The sequence below is a fragment of the Myotis daubentonii genome, chromosome 2 (genome assembly GCF_963259705.1).
Source record: "Myotis daubentonii chromosome 2, mMyoDau2.1, whole genome shotgun sequence".
Classification (NCBI taxonomy): domain Eukaryota; kingdom Metazoa; phylum Chordata; class Mammalia; order Chiroptera; family Vespertilionidae; genus Myotis; species Myotis daubentonii.
In genome coordinates this window covers 132,539,585-132,559,584 of record NC_081841.1, presented here as the reverse complement: position 1 = coordinate 132,559,584, position 20,000 = coordinate 132,539,585, and the positions used below count along the sequence as shown (strand labels likewise).

Genomic DNA, 20,000 nt, shown 5'->3' with positions numbered 1-20,000 from the left:
GCTGACATTTGTGAGTTATTCAGATTAAGTCACTTCAGTTTTTATTACATGGGGATGTCCAACCTTTGCTAATATAATTTGACTACTTTTCTGAAACAATTGTGTTAAATCACTTGGTGAACAGCACTAAATCTTTTAGCCAGTAAGTGTTAATCTATTTTAATTAATACTGACAATGACAAAATACTGCACTTCATGGAAAAAGTTGTATTTTTACTTCCTTAAATTTTATTTTACAGGCTTCGTACTATATAGTAAAACCATGCACATCAAGTAGATATAATGAGTGTGTTTCTTAACTTAGGGTTTTAATTAAATTGACCAGAGTCCAAACCCCTCCCAAATTCCACCAAGGTTCTTTTGAATTATAATCTTTCTAGCTAGTAATTAAATATCAGGCCCTGAAGAAGACAAGAAATAAATTTCTAAACTCTGTCACATGAGTGAAAGGAATTTCTCTGTTAATTACTTTTTATTGACACTAGGAAACTAAGTTCCCCAAAATAGTTCAGGAAAATTTATAATATGATTAACAAAAGGCAGCAGGTAGCACTACTTTGGAATCAGAAAATAGCCTAGTGTGAGGAACATAAGTGACCCCATCTTAAAGCTAACCGCTGTCCTGACATCTGAGTGATGATGGACCCTAATCCCTCCCCTTCCCTGGGAGGCTCTGGAACAGGAACCAGAGCTCTGGGCTGATCACAATTCATATCAATTCCCTCTCTAGGGAGAGACACTCTCCCTGTTTCTCTTACCTCACGCTGCACTGAAGCCTCTGGCACCTGATCTCTTTGCTCATCCATGCATTCTCACTGCTCTCATAACGTACAGAGTCTGGCGGCGGTGAGGGGTGGGGGTGGAGGGCTCAGAATTGTTGTGTTGCTACTGCAGAATGCTGCTTCCTTTAAGCTCGCTTTTATAACTGACAAACTGGACTTGGCCTCATGTTTTGGCATGTCGGTTCCTTCTAGCATTGGGGAGCTGCTTTCATACATTGCCCTTCCACAAAACACCTAGCTTTAATACAATTCATTACTTGAAGAATACTGTAAGTAGACTATTGTAATAATTTAACCCCTTGTTTCCTATAATTATAAAACATCTATATATAAAATATTACATAACCCAGAGACATAAACAAGGTTATGTTAAAATAGAACATACTGCTGCTACCCACACATCTAATTTCCAAAAGGAAAAACCAACAGCACGCTAGCAGAGCTCTTCAAAACAATGCTTTTCTGTTGACGAAAACAATAAACAATATTTAGTGAGCTCTTTCCTTGAATAGAGTGATACAAAACCATCTTAGCAAGTCTCTGCCTATAATGTGGCATTCAAAAAAGCCAACTCTTCGGTAACCTTTTAAACAATTTCTGCATTCTCAGATATGCTTTATCTGCCTTTTACTAGTTTCGTTTCTCTCTCTCTCTCTCTCTCTCTCTCTCTCTCTCTCTCTCTCTCTCTCTCTCTCTCCCTCTCTCTCCCTCTCTCTCTCCTGTTCAACCAGTGCTTGGTTTTACCATATTCTTAATCAAATACTTTCAAGACACTCAATTGTAAAGAATTTTAGGCAGGAATAGCAACCGATGTAGTATGTCTGCATGGATTAATAAATAGTAAGAAAGAGGTCTTATGAGTCAGCTGAGGTATCTGTAAATGAATAGGAAACATAATCAGTTTGAAAAAGGGGGTGTTTTAATACCAGGTACAAACTCTGCTGCTTCTTGCTGGTGTCACTGGGAACATTGCAGAGGTCTCTACCTGGAGAACCATGTGAAGAGGGAGGCTGGGAAGTGGAGAGCTGGGTGACAGCAAACAGCAGTGAGGAATGAATCTTCCTTCCTTCCCTTTGCTACACACCAAATTTGTATGACATAACATACCAATCACACATCCACTGTATTAACAGGCTTCTATTTTTAAATGCAAATGCATCCTGGTAGGAATGTCTAATTCACATCCTAGTCCCAATTACTTATTTAGAACTGATCAACACCTTCCAGAGATTAAACTCTAGGGATAATGATGAATATCTCTCTATATAAAAGCTCAACAACCATTACAATGGAACAACCAGAATGACTGATCGCTATGACGTGCACTGACCACCTGGGGGCAGATGCTCAATGCAGGAACTGCCCCCGGGTGGTCAGTGTGCTCCGACAGTGGGAAAGCTGCTCAGCTAAAAGTCGTGCTTACAGCTGGCGAGCGCAGCAGCAGTGGTGGGAGCCTCTCCCACCTCCGCGGTAGTGCTAATGAGGGGTGAGCCTAGCGGTAAGGACTGAGCAGGCAGGTGGTTAACAGCAAGGGGTCCTGGATTGTGAGAGGGTGCAGGCTGGGCTGAGGGACACCCCCACTCCCCGTGCATGAATTTCGTGCATCAGGCCTCTAGTTTACTTTTAAAATTTCTTTTTATTTTATTGAACAAATATATCTATGAGCTAGGCTCTGCTCTAACCACTTTTCAAATATTAACAAGGGAACAGGATAAGGTGGGGCTGAAGATATCTTGAGAAGAGAATGAGACAATAGGTACAGGGTAGAAGAAGATGATAGGATAGTAGGAAAGGAAAACCAGAAGGGGGATGTTTGAATAAAAAACTGCCAGTTTTATAACTTTGCCTAAGACGCTACATAGCTAGGGAAAAATTTCTGTCACAAGTTCTTGTCACTGCTGAAATGGAACAGGGATAATTCTAAAGTCTATGACCCGCAGCTTTTTTGACCCCTAAATTTAGTTGTCATCTTAGTTTGTAACAATGTCTCTACTTTGGTCCAATATCTGACAGATTCCCACTGAAAAGAGGAAAGATTTGAAAATTTATAAGCAATTTCCTGTATTCTGGTCCTTCAGACCACTGTCACCTCTGTTTACTGTTTCAATTTCCACTTCCCTCCCAGGGAGACTACCTCTTGTAAACATGGACAGCTGTGCTTTGGCTGTCCTTGTGGAGCCCTTCACAAATAAGCAATTCTGTTCTTCAGGTACATGGCTGTGGCAAAAGGATGCATCTTTATCTTCAACTGCGTTAACGACTGGAGAGCCCAGCATTGATGTTACTGCCTTTGCCTAGAGCTCAGTCTCATCACAGCCAGCTCCAGCAAGGAACGCAGCATGGTATCTTTCCTACAGGGATCACCTTGTATGGGTTTCCACTCAAAGGGAAACTCAATAAAGAGTGCTGAGTGACTGGCAGAAAACAGTACACTGACCTCTCCTGCATGGTGGAAGCTGGAACATGAGGGCACAAATACAGGGGAAAGCAGGTCATGGCCAATGCAAAATCACAGTTAAAGTGAACTTACAAAAATATGGTACAAAACATTTAATTTATGGCTTAAGCTTAAAACTATACGATATTTAGAAACAACTGCATTGCTCTATGAATGTCATCCCAAACATCTACACTAATAAAAGAGAAAAATGGTAATTGGCGTACGGCGCTACCCTTTTCATTGGCTAATCAGGGCTATATGCAAATTAACTGCCAACTAAGAGTGGCAGTTAACTGCCAACAAGATGGCGGTTAATTTGCATATGTAGGCACAATGCAGGGAGGCGAAAGGGAAAGCAGGAAGAAGCCCCCTGCCACTGACAGTGATCGGAAACCCAGGGGGGAGCTAAGAGCTGGGGGGCAGGGCAAAGGCGCCTCTGTCAGAGGCGTCAGGCCTGGGCAAGGGGCCGACCCTGCGATTGGAGGGTGATGGGGGTCAACGCCTGAGGGCTCCCAGTATGTGAGAGGGGGCAGGCTGGGCTGAGGGACACGCCCCCCCCCCCCACACCCAGTGCACGAATTTCGTGCACCGGGCCCCTAGTATAAAAATAAAATGAATGATATTTAGTAAGCTCAAACATCATACAAATTGCTTGACAAAAAACAACCAAGTATTATCTGTCAAAAACATTCTTTTGAATACAGTAAAACCTCGACAAAATAGACTAATTCAGGTGTGTGGATGTCCATTAAAGCTGAAAGTCTATTATACAATAAAGTAGGTTTTCCAAATGCATATGTTAAAAATTTGACAAATTAGTTAACCTGTTTTTACTTATATAGACACTAGGGGCCTGGTACATGAAGATTCATGAACTGGGGGTGGGGGTGGGGGGGGAGGGAAGGTCCCTCAGCCCGACCTGCACCCTCTCCAATCTGGGAGCCCTCAGGGGAGCCCTCTCCAATCTGGTAGTTTCTGTCTGTCTTTGCAATCATATGAGCGAATTGTCTGAGACCCCCAACCCAGTTTGCTGCTCACAGAATAATAGAGGCATTTTTTTTTTTCTTTGCTCCATAGGTGGAGATTTCCTGGAAGTTTTAGGATATCTTCCCTTTAATTTTTCCTAGACACTCTGATTTTACTAATGTCTCTCACCTTGCTTTCCCTCCACCCCCCACTGCAACAGTAACTTGCTCTAGGATCACTTTGCTCTAGTGTCTAGGACAGGGATGGCGAACCTTTTGAGCTCGGCGTGTCAGCATTTTGAAAAACCCTAACTTAACTCTGGTGCTGTGTCACATATAGAAATTTTTTGATATTTTCAACCATAGTAAAATGAAGACTTATATTTTTGATATTTATTTTATACGTTTAAATGCCATTTAACAAAGAAAAATCAACCACAAAAATGAGTTCGCGTGTCACCTATGACACGCGTGTCAGGTTTGCCATCACTGGTCTAGGAGATCCGTCTGCCACCAGAACTACGATTCCCAGCATTCCTGGTGCTCCCCGTGCTCTGAGCTTCTGCTTCCGGAACTGGGGCTGCCACCAAAACTACTATTCCCAGAATTCCTGGTGCTCTCCATGCTCTGGGTTTTCTGGACCAACAGAGCCACGTCCCCCCAAGCCTCCGGCTCTCCTACTCTGCTCTGTGCATGCAAATTACCCGCCATCTTTGTCAGGTTAATTTGCATACTCACTCCTCATTGGCTGGAGGATGTGGCTTAAGCGCAGCAGAGGGATGGTTAATTTGCATGTTTCTCTTTTATTATATAGGACTAGAGGCCCGGTGCACAAAAATTTGTGCACTCAGGGGGGAAAGGGGGTCCCTCAGCCTGGCCTGTGCCCTCTCACAGTCTGGGACCCCTCGGGAGATAACGACCTGCTGGCTTAGGCCTGCTCCTGGGTGGCAGAGAGCAGGCCTAACCCCTAGGTGCAGCCCCTGGTCGGGCTCAGAGCAGGGCCGATTGGGGAGTTGGGGCGCTGCCCCTTGTCATGCACAGAGCAGGGCAGATCGGGAGGTTGCGATGCCAACCTCAGTCACGCTCAGGGTAGGGCCGATTGGGGGGGTTGGGGCACCGCCCCCTGTCACACTCAAGGCAGGGTCGATGGGGAGGTTGCGGCGCCACTCCCTGTCACGCACAGAGCAGGGCCAATTAGGGGGTTGGGGCACTGCCCCCTGTCACGCACAGAGCAGGGCCCATCAGGGGGGTTGGGGCTCCGTATCCTGTCACACACAGAGCAGGGCCGATCAGGGGGTTGGGGAGCTCCCCCGTCACGCACAGAGCAGGGTCAATCAGGGGGTTGGGGCGCCACCCTCTATCACCCACAGGGCAGGGCTGATCAGGAGGTTGGGGTGCTGCCACTATCACACTCAGGGCAGGGCCGATGGGGAGGTTATGGCTCTACCCCGTCACACACAGAGCAGGGCCCATGAGGAGGCGGGGGGGTTGGGGCGCCGCACCCTGTCACACACAGACCAGGGCCGATCATGGGGTTGGGGCGTCGCACCCTGTCACACACAGAGCCACAGGGCGATCAGGGGGTTGGGGAGCTCCCCCCTATCAGGCACAGAGCAGCGCCCATCAGGCGGTTGAGGAGCTCCCCCCCTGTCACTCACAGAGTAGGGCCGATAGGGGAGTTGGGGCACCACCCCCTGTCACACACAGAGCAGGGCGCATCAGGGGGTTGGGGTGCCGCCACTGTCACTCTCAGGGCAGGGCCGATGGGGAGGTTATGGCTCTACCCCGTCACACACAGAGCAGGGCCCGTGGGGTGGGGGCGTTGGGGCGCCGCACCCTGTCACACACAGAGCCACATGGGGTTGGGTAGCTCCCCCTATCAGGCATAGAGCAGGGCCGATCAGGGGGTTGGGGTGCCTTCCCTTGTCAGGAACAGAGCAGGGTCGATAGAGAGGTTGTGGCCCCGCCCCCTGTCACACACAGAGCCGCAGGGCGATCAGGGGGTTTGGGCGCTGCCCCCTGTCACACTGATCCCGGAGCTGGGAGGCATATTACCCTTTTAATATATAGGATAGAGGCCTGGTGCATGGGTAGGGGCTGGCTGGTTTGCCCTGAAGGGTGTCCTGGATCACAGTGGGGGTCCCCACTGGTGTGCTTGGCCAGTCTGGATGATGGGATGATGGCTGTTTGCAGCTGGTCACACACCCTTCAGGGTGGGGGTCCCCACTGGGGTGCCTGGCCAGTCTGGGTGAGGGGCTGAGGGCTGTTTTCAGGCTGGGACTGAAGCTCCCAACCGCTCCTTTTTTTTTTTTAAATTCTGGGCCAGCTTTAGCTCTGGCTCCAGCTCTGAGGCCTCAGCTGCTGAAAGTAGGTATCTGGTTTGTTTAGGTTCTATAATCGAAACGCTGTATCAACTCTAGCTCTGAGATCCCGGGCTCGCTGAAAGCTGGTTTCTGGGGTTTTGTTTAGCTTCTATATTTGTTACAGTGTTTCTTAAACTGCAGGCTCAGAGGCCTGCAAGGCAGGCGGGGAACATTGGAGTCCTCCGTCACTGAAGCAAGCAAGCCTCATGTTAGTTTCAAGCTGCCTGGCTGCCGGCCGCCATCTTGGCTGGCAGTTAATTTGCATATCGCCCTGATTAGCTAATGGGAAGGGTAGCGGTCGTACGCCAATTACCATGTTTCTCTTTTATTAGATAGGATGTTTGTGTAACTAAAATTAAGTAAGCATGAAGAGTTTAATTTCACAGACAAGTTTTCTATATGTATTATTGTAATTTTAAATTTATACTGAATAGATCTAGTAAATGCATGCATTCACCAGTCACCTCAAGTAAACAACTGCACATGGTGGGGCGTGGCTTAGCGCAGGTGGGAACATCGGTGGAGTTAAAGCTGCTGCAGAAAGTCATGCCATTGGACAACAGAACCAATGACCATGCATGCGGTGTGATCACATGCTAATCATTCGCTGAACACTGTTTATGGGTGGTGACTCTTGGATTTAAATATGTAGACTATAATTGTAGGTATATAATATTTATTTCAACAAAATTACTAGTGTTTTTCCCAACATATGGACTATTCGCTAAAATCTGTTAAAAATAACAGTGAATGAATAACAAAATAACCTGTTAATTATAAGCAAATCTTAGTTAAAAGCATTTTAAAATAATCAGGGTATTAATTTTCACACATGACATATGGACCAGAAATTTTATCCGTTAAATCTGAAGTTCATTAAATCAAGGTCCGCAAAATTAAGGGTTTACTGTATCTGGGCAGAATACGCAAGAAATGTCCCTCCTGGATAAATGGCTGCTTCCAGGCACTTTTCACTGAGGGAGGGAAGGCCACTAACAGACAGATATAGCCCTGCTCTGCTGGGCGCCCTGTTTGACGAGGGAGAATGGCATTTCCACAGGAATTTCATAGAAGATATAATCTCAAATTGAGATATACTAGTAATCTCAAGTTGTGGTCACACACAACACACTTTTTGTATAGTAGCACATACTTATTATTTATAGTTACTTCTAAAAAGTATTTGAGGCAAGACACATTATTTTGCTATAAAGTATAGTTGTAACATAAACTATTTCTCAAGTTACAAAAAGGATACTTAAATTTTTCTGTATTTACTTGCTTACTAATAAACCAATCATTTAATACCAAGACATCAATTTATGGAGACTCTAAGTTAAATTTGATATTACCTTTAAAGATTGTCTCTTAGTCACATAATTCTCAGACTGAAGCAATTTCTCATAGTCTTCAAAAATCTAATGAAAAAAAAAATATTACAGTGTAAAACTAATAGTTATTTCTCTGCGTTAGGTTTGCTTACTTGCTTCAGAAGTAAATCCCCAATCCCCGAGTCCAGCGCAGCCCAGCTGCTGTGCTTTCTATCTCTGTGTGTTTAACGACTGACCACCACTGTCCACTGGGAGGTTCCCCTTTCCCCATCCTCTTTTGCACATAAAGACATCAAGAGTGGGAAGGTCAAGTGATACAAGAGACATACTTCTCTATTTTATTTTAGTTCTGCAAATTATAAATAGGGTAGAAAAATGTAGTAATTGAATACTCACAATAAATCATTTTGAATAAAACATCTATTGAGTTGCAAGACAACGCATTTTATGCCATATTAAAGAAATCTGTTTATGTAGACTTGCTGGTAGTCTATGAATAATTTGAGAAAGATTAAATAATTTAGGGTTTCACCTGGCAACTCATTAAAAATCAAATTGTCAAATTCATAGCATGAACATGTAGAGCAGCGGTTCTCAACCTGTGGGTCGCGACCCCTTTGGGGGTTGAACGACCCTTTCACAGGGATCGCCTAAGACCATCGGAAAACATATATATAATTACATATTGTTTTTGTGATTAATTGCTATGCTTTAATTATGTTCAATTTGTAACAATGAAATTGGGGGTCACTACAACATGAGGAACTATATTAAAGGGTCGCGGCATTAGGAAGGTTGAGAACCACTGATGTAGAGGAACTAGGGCTACTTTTGCTGCAAGACGGCAATGCCAATCCCAACTAGCCTCTCTGGAGCACCTCTACTCTCCCCAGAGGTTGGGGGACACTGGTGTTTGGAGCCCCTGTTTCCTATTGTGGTCGAACATCAATCATTACTTAGGCCTTTCAATCAACTCAGGGAGCCAGCAGCTGGGGAAGCTCAGTGTCAACTTCCCACCATGTGTTGATGCACTCAGGGATTACTAAGGTGGAAGGAGCAAGACCAGCAGAAAATTGAAAGCTACAGTGTTCAGAGGCTGAAGAAGGTACAAAACAGTCCTGGTCCTCAGAGAGCCAAGTGGGAGGAATCTGTGTGCTCGAGTGAGATGAAGGCAAGCTGAGCACACTGATGATAATTACTGAGAGAATTAAGAAAGTGAAAAGTATAAAAGAAGCATGTAGTTCACATTAAAGTCACAGTAACTAGACTTATTATGTATGAAGGACTTATTATTTATTCTAGGTATTAGGGATACAAGTAATAATGATAAAACTTAATACTGAGTGCTTACCATGGTACTATCTTGAAAACTTCAAATCTTGTCAAATTCCCAAAGGAGGCAAGAACATACAATGGAGCCAAGATAGTCTCTTCAATAAATGGTGTTGGGAAAATTGGACAGATATATATGCAAGAAAATGAAACTAGACCACCAACTTACACCATACACAAAAATAAACTCAAAATGGATAAAGGACTTAAATGTACGACAGGAAACCATAAAAATTCTAGAAGAATCCAAAGGCAACAAAATCTCAGACATAAGCTGAAGCAATTTCTTCACTGATACAGCTCCTAGGGCACTTGAAATTAAAGAGAAAATGAACAAATGGGACTACATCAAAATAAAAAGCTTCTGCACAGCAAAAGAAACCATCAACAAAACAATGAGAAAACCCACTGTGTGGGAAAACATATTTGCCAATGTCATATCTGATAAGGGCCTAATCTCCAAAATTTATAGGGAACTCATACAACTTAACAAAAGGAAGATAAACAATCCAATCAAAAAATGGGCAAAGGACCTAAATAGACACCTTTCAAAAGAGGACATTCAGAAAGCCAAGAGACATATGCAAACATGCTCAAAGTCACTAATCATCCGAGTGATGCAAATCAAAACGATAATGAGGTACCATCTCACACCTGTCAGAATGGCTATCATCAACAAATCAACAAACGACAAGTGCTGGAGAGGATGTGGAGAAAAAGGAACACTTGTGCACTGCTGGTGGGAATGCAGACTGGTGCAGCCACTATGGAAGACAGTATGGAGTTTCCTCAAAAAACTGAAAATGGAACTCCCATTTGACCCGGTGATCCCACTTCTAGGAATATATCCCAAGAAACCAGAAACACCAATCAGAAAGGATATATGCACCCCTATGTTCATAGCAGCACAATTCACCATAGCTAAGATCTGGAAACAGCCTAAGTGCCCATCGGTAGATGAATGGATTAGAAAACTGTGGTACATCTACACGATGGAATACTATGCTGCTCTAAAAAGGAAGGAACTCTTACCATTTGCAACGGCATGGATGGAACTGGAGAGCATTATGCTAAGTGAAATAAGCCAGTCAATGAAGGAAAAATACCACATGATCTCACTCATTCATGGATAATAGAGACCATTATAAACTTTTGAACAATAATAGATACAGAGGCAGAGCTGCCTCAAACAGATTGTCAAACTGCAGCTGGAAGGCCGGGGAGGGTTGGGGGACAGGAGGTAGGGGGGTAAGAGATCAACCAAAGGACTTGTATGCATGCATATAAGCATAACCAATGGACATAAGACACCGGGGGATAGGGGAGGCTAGGGGACTGTCTAGGGCGGGAGGGGGGAAAAATGGACACATATGTAATACCCTTTGAATTACTTTAAGCAATAAAAAAAAAAAATCTTGTCAAATTCCTACCACAGCCCTATGAGGTAGGCATTAAAATGTTTATTTTGAAGTAGTTACAGGAACTTGCCCAGGGTCACGCAATTAGTAAGAGGGAGAGCTGGGTCTTGAAGCCAAACAAGCAGACTCTAAAGTCTATATTGTACTCTGAACCTTTGTGTTCAACAGATAAAGTTCTGCCTCTCAGGGAGCTCAAGGACTGGCTAGTTAGATGCAGCCACAACACAATAATACACGGTAAACAGTGAGAGAGAGGCAGGGGAGGGAGATCAGGAGGGTGTGTGTGTGTGTGTGCGCGCGCGTGCGCGTAAGGGTGTGACTGTGTAAGGGTGTGTTAGGGAAAGCTTGCTAGAAGTGTCACATTAATCCAAATGACAAAAGGATGAGCTGGATTCACCATTAGAGAAGGGAGTCAGAAAATAGAAATATTTTGGTATTTCTACTAGTAAGTAAAACTAATTATTGACCAGGTCAAATGACTTATCTTAGTAAGGGTTGGGTGTTCTTCCATATGGAAGAGTTACCTACTGGCTCTTAAGGGCAACATGGATGCTCTTAAGTCTAGATCAAGGTGAGCAGGTGCTAGTTGTTTCTTGGAGCTCCAGAGCATAACACTAGGAAGAGATATGAAAAATGAGAAAGCCCTGATCTGCTGCCATTGCCAATTTTCCATAAGGTTTCCTGATGACCTGGCTTCTGGGTAAAAGACCAATTGGATGTATGGTTGACATGGTGGATTTCTATAGTGGATCATAAACAGGAATAAGTGCTCATAAATTTGAGAGAGAGGGAGGGAGAAAGGAAAGGAGGGAGGGAGGGAGGGAGGGAGGGAGGAGAGAATAAGGTAAGACTTAAAAATAACTTCTACTTACAGTGTCATAATTTTGTTCTAAGAAGTCTGCTACCAACACTTTATGTCTGGTTAGTAAATCCTAGAGAAGAAGAAACAAGTGAAACAAAATGATCATAGCTAAAAAGTTTTTTAAAATTCTGTCTTTTCCTTCTAAGATTTAATAAGTCCACTAATTTGAAACATATAAGTTTCAAAAGAAACTTTTTGTTTATATCACAAAATTATTTCCATTCTTAGTTTAAGATGTGAAACACAAGCTTGTTTCATGTTAAAAACAAGTGTGTTTTAAATTTATATTATTGTTAAATTATAGAAATAATTTAGTTACTAAAACAAATGGTATTTTAGAGATGAGTTTACAGTATAATTTCTTCAAGCCACAAGTCTACATTGTGCATATAATATTCAAATAAAGTTTATGATCTTTTAAAAGTACCATTAATAACTAATCATTTTTTAATGGACTAAAACCATATCTCATAAGTTAACAGATTTTAAAGGATTTTAAGCTTTAGTTTTTTTCTTAACCACTTATAAAATAGAGTTGCCTAGGATGCTGGGAAGCACAAGAATGACATTTAGCAGGGCCATCTCATATCTCCCTGCTCTGGGGTTAATGGGCTGTGAGTTACACAGTAGCACAATGCACCCTTTCAAAGTTGAAGACAAGCAGCCTGATCTTATTACAGACATAACTCTCAGAAAACTGGACAAAAGCATAAAGGAACGTTTGACTGTTTTCAAATCACACCTAAATCATATCCTTAATTCACCTTAATGTGGAAAGAAAACAAGCTTCACCTAATCCCTTTTATAAGCTTAGAGGCTAAATACCCTATTTTGGTTTCATTCAAAATTTAATTAAAAACCTAACAAGAATTTCACAATTTTCCAAAATAAATTCTTATACTTTAGTACATATTTAATTAAAACTTCCTAAAAGCATATAGAAGATACACACAATAATCTCACAAAGAAGGCAGCAGCAATGGTAAAACCCATATATTTCTATTTTAATAAAAATTAAAATATTTAAAGCATTTTGTATTATAATTTTCAAGTTCAAAAACAATGAGACTAACTTAATTTCATTTCATGATTGACCATTGGGCCTACCAGTGGAAATGTGGTACTTTTTCCCTGTAGAACACTGAAGCCAAACAAGTGTGCTGCTCTGGAGCTGTAATTTTTAAAACGAGGGCCATCTCATATTGTCCTGCTCTGGGGTTAACGGGCTGTGAGTTACACATTAGCACAATGCACCCTTTCAAAGTTGAAAACTTCCCTGGCTGGGTGGCTCAGCTGGTTGGAGCATGGGTTCAATTCCAGATCAGGGCACACACCTAAGTTTCAGGTTCGATTCCCCAGTTAGGTACAGTGTGTACAGGAGGCAACTGATCGATGTTTCTTTCTCACATCCATGTTTCTCTATCTCTCCTTTTTTCTGTCTCTCTAAAAATCAATAAAAAACATATCCTTGGGCGAGGATAAAAAATGGGGGGGGGGGATCTTTTACAGAGATTCAGTCATGGCCTGTCTGAAGTAAAAATTCAAACTATTCCTCTATCACAGACCCTTGAGAGAGTAAGGTAGTCCTACAGCCTCCTTTGGGGTCCCTAATCTTTTCCTAGATGGATATTTGGAAAACCTAGTTTGCAGACAACCCCTTTCCTAAAGCTCCTCAGCAGTATCAGTGATTTTTCTGAGCTGACCCAGGACTGATGCACCATGGGAGTTCTCCACCTGCCACAAGTTGTCAGCCTTGAGAGTTTGGCCCATGTTCTCCCTCTGCCCCAGAGCCTGCACATGCAGCAACAGTAGCAACACAAAAAGCACTCTGCCACTGCATGCTGCCTGGAAAGATTTTCTGTTCACTAAACATTAGTAATACACCAAAGAATCAGGAAGGAGTTCTGTTAGTAACATCTCCTTCAAAATTCTAAGCGGAAAAAATTTGAAATAACTTAAAAATTCAATAATAGAAGAATATGGTAGGATAGAATTTCTCCAGCACATGTATATAATGGATACGACCATTAAATGATTTGTATTCTTTCTCACACATGCTCTTACACTTGAGTATGCATATATTATATATTCATAGCTATACCCTAACATCCTATATAATAAAGACCTAATATGCTAATTAGGCCAAACAGCAGAACCACCATCCGGACGACCTTCCAGATAAAGTTGGGGCTGCAAGGGCTGAGCCCCTTGCACGAATTTCATGCATCAGGCCTCTAGTTTTTGTATATAATAAATGTATGCACAAAACTGGAGGGATTATACTATGTACATACAGTAAGTCCTCACTTAACATTGTCAATAAGTTCTGTAACTTTAAGTGAAACAAAACCAACTTTGCCCTGCCTGGTGTGACTCAGTGAATAGAGTATCGGCCAGTGCACTGAAGGGTCTCAGGTTCAATTCCCAATCAAGGGCACATACCTGGGTTGCAGGTTTGATTCTCCAGCCCTGATCGGGAGACAACCAATGTGTCTCTCTCTAAAAAAAATCAATGAAAAATATATCCTCTGGTGAAGATTAACCAAGCCCCCTCTACCCCCCACCAAAAAAACCCCATACACAAAAAAACAAACCAACCAATTCTACCATAGGCTAATTGACATAAGTAAGAGTTAAGTTCCTATAGCATCTCAACAATGTTATAATGAAACTAGTGACCCGGTGCACACTGAAAGGAAATTAATTAGAAGGTAGCTGGCAGGGTGGGACTGGCAAGATGGGCTGGACACACCCTGGAGCCAACCTCCCGTGGTCCCTCCCTGGCATCTGTGGAGCGGGGTCACTCTGGCAGGTGGGGTCTCTCAGCCTGGCCTGTGGGGATCGGGCTGAAACCGGCTCTCCAACATCCCCCGAGGGGTCCCGAAGTGCAAGAGGGCACTCTGCAAAGTTGCTGTCGTACAGGGTGTGGAATGCAAACACAAGTGTGCGGTAAACCAGATTCGGGGCGACCGTGCCCCAGCAACAACATAAACCACGGCCGAAGTGGGAATTACACAGCCCCACGAGGAATCGGGCTTCCTCCTCTCTGGTTTTGGGGTGTGTCACCTGAGAACCGCTGCTGCAAAGTCACTGCAGCTCAGCAGCTCCTGGGTTGAGCATCTGCCGCCTGGTGGTCAGTGCGCATCATAGTGACCAGTCAGATGGGCAGAGGGACACCTAGCATATTAGCCTTTTATATATATAGATTATATATATAGGTGACATTATTTGAGAACCTGCTGAACATAAACACATGCATATATACACATAATACATAGACAAATATAATTGCAGCATTATTATAGAGCATATAATGGAGTGGGGGAAAAAAGAAACTAGCTAGGATTTTACCCAAAAAGGAAAAAGCAGAAATTTACAAATAAAAATAAAGTTCAAATTTTAAAGAATTTAAAATTAAAAAATTTGAAACAGTATATACTGTTTCATCCCACCTCCTAACAATTCTGTTTAACAGATCTAAGTTTTGCATAGTATAAGTATTATGCTTTAAAAACAAATGGGATGTTGATATTTTAGTGGTGGGTGGAATTAAGAGACACACAATGGCATGAACATGATACTAGATCCACCAGCAGCAGCTGCATTTGTTAAGGGTTTACCACATGCTGGGGAAGGAAGGGTGCCGAGTACTTTACACACATTATTTCTAATCTTCACAACTCCACAAAGCAGGAAGTATTTTCTTCATTGCACAGATAAGAAAAAATGAACTTGCTCAAGGACATACAGCTAGTCAGGTGGCAGAGAGATGGAATTCAAACTACTTCAATCATCCTGATTCTTGGAGGGGGGATGGAAAAAAACATGGTTGTAAGAAATCGCTTTTGGGGAAGGTCAATTTATAGACAATACCATGACAAAAACATAAACTAACAACATTAAAACATGAATGAGTAAATTGGGCAACAGTCATCTTGGAGCTCAAAACAAAAGAGGTTTGTCTAAGAGATTAAAAACAAAAGCCCAGGCCAGCCAGCATGGCTCAGTGGTTGAGCATCGACCTATGAACCAGGAAGTCATAGTTTGATTCCAGGTCAGGGCACATATCTGGGTTGCGGGCTCCATCCCCAGTGTGGGCATACAGGACACAGCCAGTCAATGATTTTCTCTCATCATTGATGTTTCTATCTCTCCCTCTCTCTTCCTCTCTGAAATCAGTAAGAATATTTAAAAAAACAACAACAACACAAAGCCCAAACTAATGTAGAACCGAACTTAAACCAAACCAAATTAACAATATCCCATGAAACCAGCTTCTTTTAAAAAGAAAAGTGACTTAAGGTCATTGTTACATATATTAACCATAGAATTTTAGAAAAACATAGAAAATTGGCATTTCCAATATTGATAGCATACTAGGAAAGTTTTTTGGTTATTTAAATTTAAATTTTAAGTTCAACAAAACAATATGCTGAAATAAAAATCAAAACATCAGAATTTTTTGCGCGTCAATATTGTGCTGAAAATTAAAGTGGGCTGAACATACGATAACAAGACATTATTATCAAGTATAGTTTATTCTATTAAATGTTGAAAAATCTTTGGGGAAACTTCCAAAAATACATATTCATCTGTATTTGCTTTTTCCTGCATTAAAATTTGTACTATGTTTACAATTATTTGTGTAGTCTTACTTATGTTTTTTTTTTAAAGCAACTACCTGTGTCCATCATCAGATAGAAAAGGGAAAAATAGGATTACAGTATCTATTAATAGAAAAAATTTCCTAAGATGCTTATGCACAGATATTTTGCTGGAAAAAAATTAAATCATATTCTGTGTTAAATGTCATTCTTCGTATCTGATGCCCCACGGCCGCTCTCACCATGTGCTCTAGATATACACTTTTGGAGGTGGGGTTCATCTGTAGCCACTGTACCATTTTGTTTTGCCAGGTGAGACTGAGAGGCCTGTGAAATGAAAAGACTCCTAGGGTTTCACAGCACTCTGAACACATGTCCATGTTTCCTGCCCCCTCCCCTTCCCTCTACCCACCAGTCAACTCTCTCTCTCCCCAACCCTTCCTTCCTTCCACTCACTCTGCTGTTCTTTCTAGATTTCCTCTTCCTTTCTTTACATCTTGTCTTCTCCCTAATTTCTCCCTCTTCTCTTCTCTCTTTCCCTTGCTCTTTTCCATCTATCGCAGACTTCCAGGTAAGGGCTCTTCCTCTCTCCCGTTTTCTCAGGGAGAATCTGGGGAGCAGGCAGGACTGGATGGAGACCTGTGGAAAACCTGAGCAGGCTGGTGACCATCCTTCCTTCAATCTCAGATTCTAGATTGATATTTTATTTCAGATTTGGCTCAAGCTTTTAGAGACGACGGCACTGCAGCTCCTTTGCTCTACTTACTGTCTCAGGCAATTCAGCCCTGGTCCCAAACAAACCTGCACACCCTGCTCTTAAAACAAAAGTACCACAGCAAACTGTCATCCTCAAATTGGATTCTCCCTGACGGTTCATATGAATTCGATTTTCCTCATTTCATTATATTTCCGGAGGTATCGTGGCTCCCTTCATAGATTGCGTTACAGGCAGCTACCCAGCCTTGCCTACCCCTTAACCAGGCTATCTTCAGGGTGAAGTCCACTCACTAGCGTTCTCTTTTCTTTGGCACAGGAAGCCCCTCTCCCTGCCCAGCCTGCAGGTCCTTTCTTCTTCTCCTGAAGTTCCCCCTTCTTCCTGCTCCACTCTAATCTTTTCCCTTTCTTGAGTATTTCTTTTTGTTTTGTTTTGTTCTTGAGTATTTCTGCCCTCTAACATTCTCTCTGCCATCATGTGAGCTAATATACTTTTTAGTAGATTTAAGGAACCTTCTTAGAGCAGGCTGAGTAAATTCCTAGTCTATAGATAATATATACTTTTCAGTACAAGCAATGACTGCTTTCACCTTTCTCTACCTCTGGGGAGCTATTTTTGTTGTTGTTATTAATCCTCACCTGAGGATATTTTTCCATTGATTCTTTAAAAAAATATATATTTTATTGATTTTTTTACAGAGAGGAAGGAAGAGAGATAGTTAGAAACATCAATGAGACAGAAACATCGATCAGCTGCCTCCTGCACATCTCCTACTGAGGATGTGCCTGCAACCCAGGTACATGCCCTTGACAGGAATCGAACCTGGGACCCCTCAGTCCGCAGGCTGACGCTCTATCCACTGAGCCAAACCGGTTTTGGCTCCATTGATTTTTAGAGAGAGTGGAAGGGAGGGGAAGAGACAGAGGGAGGGAAACATCAATGTGAGAGGGACCCATGGATTGGTTGCCTCCCACAGGCACCTCGACCAGTGCTGGGTTTGAGCCTGTAACCCAGGTATGTGCTCTTGACTGGGAATCGAACCCACGACCCTTCAGTCCACAGGGTGATGCATGATCCACTGGCTAGGGCTGTGGGGAGATATTAAAAAGTACTATTTATCATAATTATTTACATACAGTAACAAGATTAAAATATATGTTAATATTAGATGCCCGGTGCATGAAAATTCGTGCACTTGGGGGGATCCCTCAGCCCTACCTGCCCCCTCTCACAGTGTGGGAGCCCTCAGGGTATGTCCTAAGCTGCGTTCTGGCCTCCCTCTGCAGGAGGCGACCAGGAGGATCAGGGGAAGGTGCCACCCCCATCACCCCACCACTGCTGCTGCCTCTGGCTTCCCTCTGCGGGAGACGACTGGCCGATCAGGGGAAGGTGCCACCCCCATCATCCCACTGCTGCTGCCAAAGCCGGCCTCCGTGGCTGCGGGCCCTTGGCCCTTGCTTCTTAGTGCTGCCCCCCCCCCCACTGCCCACTTGTGGGGTGGTGATCTGGGGCCAGGCTGGCTGGGGGAGGGGCTGGGGGAGGTTGAGACACTGTGGTCGCAACCTGTCCAGCCTCTGCAGAGGCTCTGGGACCATGGCGCCGCCGCCTCTCCCAGTGCCGCCTCTGCAGAAGGAGGGGCCGCGGCGCAGGTGGGACTGGACCGGGCCTGTGGCCACCGCCTCTCCTGCACCACTGGCCCTCAGCCCTCACAGCTGCTGTGGCTTTGTCTGGAAGGATGACCGCAAGGCATCCGGTCTAATTAGCATATTACCCTTTTATTAATATAGACTAGAGGCCTGGTGTATGAAATTCATGCAAGGGGGGGTGTCCCTCAGCCCAGCCTGCACCCTCTCCAAACCGGGACTGCTCGGGAACATCCCTCTCGCAATCTGGGACCTCTGGCTCTAACAGCTCACCTGCCTGCCTGCCTGCCTGATCGCCCCTAATCACTCTGCCTGCTGGCCTAATCCCTCTAACTGCCTCTGCCTCTGTGTCAGCCCCACCACTGTGGCTTTGTCCAGAAGGACGTCCAGAAGGTTGTCCGGAAGATGTATGGTCTAATTAGCATATTACCCTTTTATTAGTATAGATTAGTATATGAACTATGTCAATATTGTTGAAAAATATGTATGTATGTAGTTATTTATTGAAAGATTTAAAATTAATTTTTAGAGAGAGAGAAAAGGAGAGGGAGAGAGCTGTGAGAGTGAAACAATTGGCTGCCTCCTGCATGCCCCCTTACAGGGGAATGAGACCACAACCTGGGCATGTGCTCTGACTGGGAATTGAACCTGTAACTTTCTGGTGCACAGGTTGACACCTAACCAACTGAGGCACACTGCTCAGGGCTGAAACAGTATTTATGATAATATATAAAAAATCAAAAGTCACATATGGATTACAGTTAAAATATATGCCAAAACTGGTTTGGCTCAGTGGATAGAGCGTCGGCCTGCGGACTGAAAGGTCCCAGGTTTGATTCCGGTCAAGGGCATGTACCTGGGTTGTGGGCACATCCCCAGTGGGAGATGTGCAGGAGGCACCTGATCAATGTTTCTCTCTCATTGATGTTTCTCACTCTCTATCTCTCTCCCTTTCTCTCTGTAAAAAATCAATAAAATATATTTTAAAAAAATAATATATATATGGTTTTATCCTGAAAAAAAAGTAGTTTGGAATTATGTAAACAGAACAAGTAAATTGCTGAAATGCTTTTAAAGAAACAAATTTGAATATGTATATTTAAATGATCTTGTCTATTTTATAATCAACTTTCTTGAAAGTCTTTTTTTTCAATGATGCTGTTATGTCATCAGCTTAAAATATTTTTGGAATTCCTCTTCTAATATAGCTATTGAAAGCCTATTTATTAGACAATGAAGAAAATCAGGCTCCATTTTAGCTATTTTAAAATTTGTTTTTTATTATCACAATAATTACTATAACCAAAGCCCAATACAGTTCTAACTAATTTGATTGGCCACTTTACCGCACCTGGAAGTCAAATAGCTATTTGCTATTTCTAAAACTTTTATCTGCCCTCAAAGCATAAAGATTTGCCATTATTGAAAAATGAACACAATTGTGAGAGTGAAACATCAATTGGCTGCCTTCTGTACGCCCCCTTACAGGGGGATGAGCCTGCAACCTGGGCATGTGCTCCGACTGGGAATTGAGCCTGCAAACAT

At 43.1% G+C, this 20,000-nt stretch overlaps 1 protein-coding gene across 10 annotated transcripts in view; it reads right to left on the bottom strand.

Annotated features, from left to right (window-relative positions):
* Positions 1 to 20,000, bottom strand: part of CAB39L (calcium binding protein 39 like) — a 159,561-nt gene that overhangs the window by 28,776 nt on the left and 110,785 nt on the right. For 9 of the 10 annotated variants that reach the window (XM_059684597.1, XM_059684599.1, XM_059684601.1 and 6 more), the window contains 2 exons: positions 11,504 to 11,563; positions 7,903 to 7,968 (listed from right to left, as the gene is read on the bottom strand). The exons of the other annotated variant lie outside the window; for it this stretch is intronic. In XM_059684597.1, the coding sequence (XP_059540580.1) occupies positions 7,903 to 7,968; positions 11,504 to 11,563 (126 nt within the window). The remainder of the gene's footprint in view (positions 1 to 7,902; positions 7,969 to 11,503; positions 11,564 to 20,000) is intronic. 10 annotated transcript variants of the gene reach the window in all.